The 8,595-nt window shown below is 40.0% G+C and overlaps 1 protein-coding gene across 1 annotated transcript; it reads left to right on the top strand.

Annotated features, from left to right (window-relative positions):
- The first annotated feature begins 1,595 nt into the window (after positions 1-1,595).
- Positions 1,596-5,315, top strand: LOC148029404 (putative aldo-keto reductase 1). The gene is made up of 7 exons (XM_087688216.1): positions 1,596-1,853; positions 2,006-2,173; positions 2,499-2,702; positions 3,027-3,199; positions 3,471-3,570; positions 4,624-4,777; positions 4,856-5,315. Exons 1-7 carry the CDS (start codon positions 1,812-1,814, stop codon positions 5,035-5,037), a joined length of 1,023 nt encoding a protein of 340 aa, XP_087544342.1. The 5' UTR covers positions 1,596-1,811; the 3' UTR covers positions 5,038-5,315.
- The last annotated feature ends 3,280 nt before the right edge of the window (positions 5,316-8,595 follow it).

Below are 8,595 nucleotides of genomic sequence, written 5' to 3'. Positions count from 1 at the left end.
CACAGAGAGGAAGATTGGAACTATCCAAAAGCTGCATATACACGTACTTGACACTCATTTCAAAGATATAGTACTATCATTCTCTGTCACTCAAGATTGTGTTTATGAGTCCAAGTTAATCTATCTTGAAACCTAATTCATTTGAGTTACAATTATTAATATCAATCAAGTTTTATATTTATAGCCTCTATCTACCATAGCTAGCATAGCTCTAGATCCATGCTTCTCAACATTGTATTAGAGCCATGGCTGAGCTAGGTAGCTAGTGGTGGGATTTCTTCATCTTTGCAAGCTCTACAATTTGTCCCTTTTTCATTTTCTCCTTGTATAAGTCCACTTCCATTCCAAAGCTCATTTCCAATTTGAACAAAGCATTTGAAGATCAATAGAACAACAGCTCTGTTTCAGGATCAAGTCCTTAAAAGCATTACCAATTGGGCTTCCAAAGAAAGGGATATCCAAGATCTCATGGAAAACGCTAGTGAGCATTCACAAGTCGAATTTTTGGAGCTATTGTGCACATATGCAACCACAATCAACATCACTAATTCGACTTGTGCAATGTTGAACCCCATTGCAATTATGGGGTTGTGGCTCACTTTAATCTTTTTATCCTCTCGTGTAGGTCATAATGGGGTATGTCATCATCCTGCAAATTATGAAACCTGCGAAAGGCCCAATGGTGATTCGTAGTTTCAGAGTGTTCTATTGCATTGAACAAATCCTCAAGGCTAGTGGGCCAGTTTCTCATCATAGTGGCTATGGATATGGTTTGGGAGAATGGATTTGCAAGTAGCGCAAGTAACAACATCGTCACAAAGCCAAACCCCAATGCCATTGAAGGCAGCTTGTCAAACGAGCAAAGTTGTACAGTCCACCAGCAGGTGCAAGGCCATAAGAGAAAATTAGAGAAAGAAGCAAAAAAGGACGACAAGCCCCTGGCCAAATGAGAACTGTCTATTGAAGGCTACATCAAATTCCTTGTCAATAGTAAGGTTGTATATGATACAATGGAAAGTGTCGTGAATAAAGCTCCACATCAAATCTATGTAGAATTCAGAAACACTGGTTTGGAAAGGTCTGCTTGAAAGATCTGGAATGGTTTAAAAGTCAAGGCTATGATATTCCTAGACTGTCTTATTCACTTATCTAGATGAACTTACTGAAACAATTGATGGACAAGGACAAACCCCTATAGAAAAAGAACTAGGTGACCCCAAAATGTTGCCCAAATTCCTAGGGAGCTGCCTATGGATTTTGTTGTTGGTAGGACAAAAAATGCAAGCTGCCAATGGACATTGGATATTGAACTTTGAGAGACTAGAGTGGCTCTTCTTAAGGATGATGTGAGGCGTGACATTGAACTTTGGGAGACTAGAGTGGTGCAACAGTCAACTTCTCAAGGATGATGTGGGGCGTGACATCATACCCTACAAACACCAATCCATAATACATATGTCATTCTAATTTCTCATGTCGTGTTCATTTTTTTTCTCACGCTGTTTCTTTTTGTCTGAAAATCGGATGTTCTAAAGTCCACCAATCTCTCTCTCTCTCTCTCCCCCTCTCCCCCTCTCCCCCTCCCGCCCCCCCGCCCCCCGGATCTCTCTGTCTCCGTGTTATATTTATATACAACAGTCGTCAGCTGTAATTTCCACATACAAAAAGAATTCTAAGTGTAGAGAAGGATCTTCCACTTGGGTCTCTCCGTAAAAGCCTGCATCCGCTCCTTGCATTTGTGCCTCTCTCTCTCTCTCTCTCTCTCTCTCTCTCTCTCTCTCTGTGTCTGAGCAGCCATTGTTATTATCATCATGGCTCTTAATCTTCGCCCTTTGGGCTCCCAAGGCTTTAAGGTATGCTCTAATTCCTCTGTGTGTGTGTGTGTGTGTGTACTGTGTTCTTTTTGTATACTGGGACTTTATCATGCGGGATACTGAACAGTGATCTCAGCCAAAAGAGAGGCCTGTATGTGCGCGTGACTGTTTTCCGCTTTGTTCCAATGCAGGTCCCTCGCGTAGGATTTGGATGCATGGGCCTGTCTGCCGCCTATGGCAAGCCCGTGGACGAGGACGTCGGCATCGACGTTATCAAACATGTGATCGACAGTGGCGTTACGTTCCTTGACACCTCAGATATCTATGGCCCCTTCACAAATGAGCTCCTGGTTGGAAAGGTCCGTATATTTTTATTTTATTAGCAAACATCATGACTTCATTGAAGAGCCCACCTATAATCTGATTGAATTGTTTATTCACTTGCAGTATATCACCATGTAGCCTCCACAAGTAATCAAATTGTTCACCCCGTGTCTCATTGAAGAGTTCATGATCTGATGATAGATTGGTTGATTATCCTTTAAGTCCGTAGATGCCTCATATTTCATTGAAGACCTTATTACATTCAATTTGTTGTGACTCCCTCTTATCTCTAGGATGCATCATGCAGCTCTCACGCATGGTCATATTCTGTAATGGTACTCAAAGTCTGCTATAACGCAGGCTCTGAAACACTTCCCACGTGCAAAGATTCAGCTAGCTACAAAGTTTGGAAATGTTGCAACAGAGAGTGGTGCCAGGATAGTGAAGGGTTCAGCGCACTATGTAAGAGAGGCATGCGAGGCCAGCCTTAAAAGGCTTGATGTTGACTACATTGATCTTTATTACCAGCATCGTGTCGACACAACAGTTCCAATTGAAGAGACGGTAAACTCAGTTTATCCAGTTTCTGTGTTTCCTGCAATAACTCTATGCATGTCAAGGTAGTACTACATTACAGCTTTACAAATTGTTTGTTTTTATCCTTTCCTTTATATTTGTTGGAAAGGCCAATAAGGTCCACGTTTAATTTTGCTCATAAGATCAAAGATGGATTCTTCTAATAGTGAAGAAATCGTTCTTTATTTATAAGATGGAGTGTGCATTGTTAGTGGTAGATTATCTCTTGATGCTGGTCTATGACTTTTGCATGGCTTTGGAGATTCATGAATGCACTGAAACTCTGGTCCTCTTTATCATCATTAAACATAGGTTGGAGCATTAAAAAAGCTGGTAGAAGAAGGCAAAGTGAAATATATTGGATTGTCTGAGGCCAGTGCAGAGACTATTAGGCGAGCACATGCAGTTCATCCAATCACTGCGGTCCAGCTTGAATGGTCCCTATGGTCAAGAGACGTGGAAGAAGAGATTGTTCCAACGTGCAGGTACTCTTTCAACTGTCAAAAGGGTGGTGTGCATTTGTAACCTGTGAAACATGGCTTGGGACTTGGGAATTCTGAATGTTACCAGGTGACTGCAGTTTCATGTGTGTTGTAAGCGTTATAAGATCTCATTTTACTGCATGTGTATGACAGATATGTTTCAAAACCGTGCTTGTGGATGGTAAGTGCATTGCATCTTGCATGGGAATAGGTACTACTTTTCTAGGATTATTTGTAAAGTTGAGTGTGTAACTTGTGCACTGCCTTCTGACAGAGAGTTGGGGATTGGAATAGTTGCATACAGTCCACTTGGTCATGGATTTTTCAGTGGTAAGGCAGTTCTTGAAAAGCTGGAGAGCACTGATGCTCGCATGGTAAGCACTCGATCATCTGAAGAGATCTCACACTAGCAGTGAACATCTCTGCGATATGCTTTCCAAGTTTGTTGTTTGTAATCACGGTAAACATTTTGTTTGTTCTTCTATAGTTGCAAGATACTTGTTTGCGTGAGTAGCTGATCAAAATGTATCTTCTTGATATTTGTACGAAGCTTTACCTGCCATCATTTCAACATCTGGTCTGGGGTTGAGCTAACACAAAAAAGTAAACGGTCTGTCAAGTTGTTCTATTATGGAGGGATGGTAGTGGGGTGAGTAGGATGATTGCAAGACATTTCCTGATTGCGGAACTATGTTGACTACATATGGTCAGGGACCAGTTAAATCGGAAGGAAGCTGTCAACTGATATGTTACATTGAGAACCCTTTCAAGAATTAATACAATTTAGGTCGGAGTATGTTGGAAGTTGTTGGGAATAGTCACAAAGGACAGGTACTGGTTTTCTGCTTCAGGTGCAGGAACTGTATAGACCAGATGATACTTGTCTGTGGTCTCAGATGCCCAGATAGTGGCATAATTGTGGAGTCTAGTTGGTTTTGCTAGTAAAGCCAGTACTTATGTTCAGATGAAGGCACTGTTGTTCTATAAAGCTATGAACGGAGCTTTCTTGACACGTGTATAATGCAGTTACTGGCCATGAACACCCAAACCCCCTTTCTCCCATTTAGAAGGTATATAAGAATTAGTGGGGAGTTACTTCTGAACAGTCATGTACTGTTGACTGTAATCTCAGTTTGAGGTTCTCCGACTTCCAGTTTAGAATGGTTGCCTTGTCAATATATAGCCAGTTGTCCATGTAGTAGCTTCTCTATGAAAGTGAATCGAGGGAGAGTTGCCCACCTTGCTTCTCTCTTAGAGTGACAACTGACCCAAAACTTGATTGTCCTGTATTACATTTGTCTTGTCATCCTAGGATTTGTTCTTGTGTGGGACATGTATGGTCGCTGTTCATGTATGTGAAGAGGGTGGACTGTATCAATAAAAAAGCGTCAGGATAACAATTTTCTTGAACATCTAATTTAAATCAGATCCTATTACCTCGGTTCCAAGGCGAGAATCTGGAGAAGAACAAGATATTCTATGAACGTGTGTCCAACTTAGCAAAGAAGCATGGCTGCACGCCTGGGCAGTTGGCGTTGGCCTGGGTTTTGCATCAGGGGGATGATGTGGTGCCTATTCCAGGTGATGGTTCTTCTCACTTTATTCTAACATTCTTAGTGACATGGTGTTACAGTGCATTCTAACGGTGTTTTGCGGCAGGTACAACCAAGAAAGCAAACTTTGACGAGAATATGGGCGCCCTCAAAGTTCATCTGACAAAGGAGGATTTGGATGAAGTAACGGCAGCAGTGCCGCCACATGAAGTTGCTGGGGACAGATATGGTGGGGCGTACGCCAAAAGAACATTCCAATATGCAGACACTCCCCCACTGAAAGTGTGATGCGAGCTTTTAAGCAATCTGGCTAGTTCTACTTCCTGTCATCTAGCTGTAGCATTTCCCGATATAGCGCTTAACCAAATACATGTGACTTGGTACTAAAAGCAGGCACTCATCTGAGGCTCATTAGAGTATGGAACATGTGAACCTTGTGTACTATTATTAGCTCCATCATAATATCAGCAGCTAGGATAGTTTGCTAAAGATCAAGAATGTCCAATGCTGTGGACTAAGCAAGAAAAAGAGTATTAAGTTTAAAGCATAATTGTTTTTGGAACCCATGTTGGTCAATCAAGCAAACTAGTACATACAAATGTTCAAACCCCATACATTGGTGGCCTTTATGTTGTGTGTGTGTGTGTGTGTGTGTGACAGAATGCATAGTCATGCAAAACATATGCAGCATATAGGCTAGTAGCGGGAGGAATTCAAAAAGTGAAGTGAGGCAAGCATTTAAGCAATAAGAACTTACAACTTTGAGACATAAAACAAAGTGATGCAAAAATAGAAACCTCAATGTTGGGAAAATAAAAGAGCAAAGTGATAAAAACCAATAAGCAAGAAAACTTGGAGAGAGAGAGAGAGAGAGAGTATAGTCTCTAAAAGACCAACGTGGCTTAATATGAGATTGCCCTAGTTCATACAATAAAGTGTCTCTCTCATCTAAAAAGATTAAAAGACATGCCTAAGAGACTAGATGTTAGGTGATATTCTTTGTAAGAATATTTTTGTGGTATAGATTGAAATGACTAAAAAAGGGAAGGAAAATATGGAAACACTATTTTTCTTGGTAAGGTATCTTCCTAAGGTGGAAATGTAAGTGGTTGAGGTGCCTCGACATCTGTTTCTTGCTTTGATCTATCTATGATAAGGTTGTTTAGATCTTTTCTTGATGGGAGTGGATGTCTTACTCTATCTCACGAGGCATCCCTTGAAAATGAAGCTTTTCTATGATGTAGCTTTACTTGTCGTCTTTCAGCAATGGTGGTGGCCAACCTTGTGCTCGATTATGAAATAATGAAAAAGTCCGTGACAACTCTTTGTTTGGGTGGACTTGGCTATGGGAGGCTCCTATCCCATTCAATAGCAATTTTCCTTCTATGGAGCTCTAAGAGGAAGCATAGTAAACATTCCCAATTCAATTGCATCACTTGTCACATAGGACCAAAAACCTCTTGAAAGAAACAATGATATTTGCCTCAAATGTTAAAGTACCATACATGGACATATATAATGCTCCTGTGTATTTGGCTCTTTATCACAAAATTGGCACATGGGGTACTCTGTTTTGATACCCTTCCATTGCTTGCCCTAATCCTTAGATGAGGTATTGAGGTAGGATCTTAGCAAGAGTTGTACACATTCCATGTGGTAGCTAAGTATCCAAATAGCTTGATGGGTGATGAAGTTGTCCTTAGAGAGCCAAAGAATATGATTATGGTAGTGTGCCATCCTCTTGCCATGTGGGGAAAGGCATCTAGTCCAAGTCTTCTTTGTGTCTAGTCTCAAAATGTGTGCTTTAATCACGTGGTTCAGCTTTGATCAGCTAATCGCATTGGTATCTATCATTAGGGAGCTCCTATAATCTATGTAAAAAAGTCAAATGTCTAGAGTATGGCCTTAATCACCATAATTGTTGGTCCCATCTTAGCTTTGATAATTTTGTCTACAATTGAGCTCTTCGCTTGCATCATATGTGATATCATCATGACCAGTGGTTACTCCATATGATTCCATTCATCATAAAACTGTCTTTGGTCCATCATAATATGTGAGTGCCATCTCCTTGTATGATAGAGGCTTGGGTCCCAAATGGCAACCTTGTAGAGAAGAGTAGGTGTAACTAGTGCATCAAAGAGCCATAATTTGATACATGGTTCACAGAATTGTATGCGTGTAAATAGTCTCTTCAATGCAGTTAATGCTCGAGGGGTCCATCTTTAAGAAATCATCTATATAATGTGCATTCAAAGGATATTAAGAAATACATTTTTTACATGCTATAAGGCCTTAAAATGATCCCTTTTACTTTGCTAAACTTAAAGATTTTTTAAAATTATAATTTAAAAAATCATTTTGTAAATATAATCTTATAACTTTTACTAAATATAATACCCTTTCTTTTGAACTCACATGGTATCTTACATGCTCTATAAGGTGGACTCCCTGGGACTTAATGCTGCATATGCTTGTGCTTGTCAAGCCTTTAGTGTCTCTCTTCGGGAAATTGTGGGCCTTTGAAAGTGATTCCCAAGTATACATACTATCTGACAAACTTCATTGGCTCTCCATTAAAAGTAAATTGATACTTGAAGTTTGTCACCTAATTGACCGAGGTATTGGATATCATATCCTTCATTTTCTCAAGATTCACCCGAAGATCTCTATATTTGCAAAAAGGTGATGGTGCATCCAAATGCCTTGTAGGCCCTTAAGTAAGCTAGATATATAAGCACAATGTCATATTCATAAATCAATGTAGGCACTAATACCCCAACTAAGCTAGTTCCTACCCCTCTCTCTATCAACATAGTCTGAGACTTCATCTATATAGAGCCCAAACAAAGTGGGTGGTAGTGGATATCTGTGTTTCACTCAAATAGTGTAGTTAACTGGATCTAAGATATCCCTTGGGGCTTATATGCTACCTATCACTGTCTTATATAGAGCATAGATACTCAATTGAATCTCCTCAGGGAAACCAATGTGTCCCTTTGGCAACAACAATGCTACAATTCCATGTTACTATTGCTAGCACAACTTTACATTTTTCCCATAATCTTGCTAATAGGAAATTGTGTAAGTATGCTTTTCTCGATCCTCCAAGATCATCTAGAAGAACACAACATTCTACAAATTTTTCATAATAGCAAGCACATACAAAAATGTCCTCGACACCCAGTGAAAATGGAGTCCATTAAAGAGGCTATGGTTTGCAATTGCATCATGTCTACATCCATCTCCTCATGAATCAAATAATTATCATTAGCTAAAACCAATGATCTCTCCATCTTATGCATTCCCTTGAACTGATCAAGACTTCATCCATGCTACGACAACATGTCTTCCAAATACATCAATCATCCATCCAATATTGAAGGCCATTTCTTGGATACAAAGAAAATCACCATGACCACAAGCTAAGCCATGGAGAATGTCATTTGTCATATCGACTTTAAATTTGTTCCATGATTGACCGAATTCATTCCCTTCATTGATCAAGCCTCAATGTGCAAGATAACCTATCTCAAGTCCCAAGGACCATCCTATCACTTTCTCTTTGACATGGATCGATTTATTCCTTCTATCAATCCTTACTGAGTCTATTTAATGTTACCATCTTATTCAATGCATAGAGGCTAAAAATCCTCTTCCAATGCATTGCGTATCAAAAGAAATTTAAGGGAAAAAAAAAAGCATGCAAAAACACGACATTGCATCTAGGGGTCCTCAAGCTAGAAATGCCTAGTGACATCAGCTCCCTTTTGGGATCACTTTCTATTCCATTATGTAAACTCAAGGCACATCAAGGGCAAGAGAAACCTAGGGAGTCTCAGCTCA

Source organism: Lygodium microphyllum, chromosome 11, assembly GCF_053477565.2.
Source record: "Lygodium microphyllum isolate KBCC chromosome 11, Lygodium_microphyllum_v1.1.10, whole genome shotgun sequence".
Taxonomy (NCBI): domain Eukaryota; kingdom Viridiplantae; phylum Streptophyta; class Polypodiopsida; order Schizaeales; family Lygodiaceae; genus Lygodium; species Lygodium microphyllum.
This window is presented reverse-complemented; position numbering and strand designations above follow the sequence as displayed.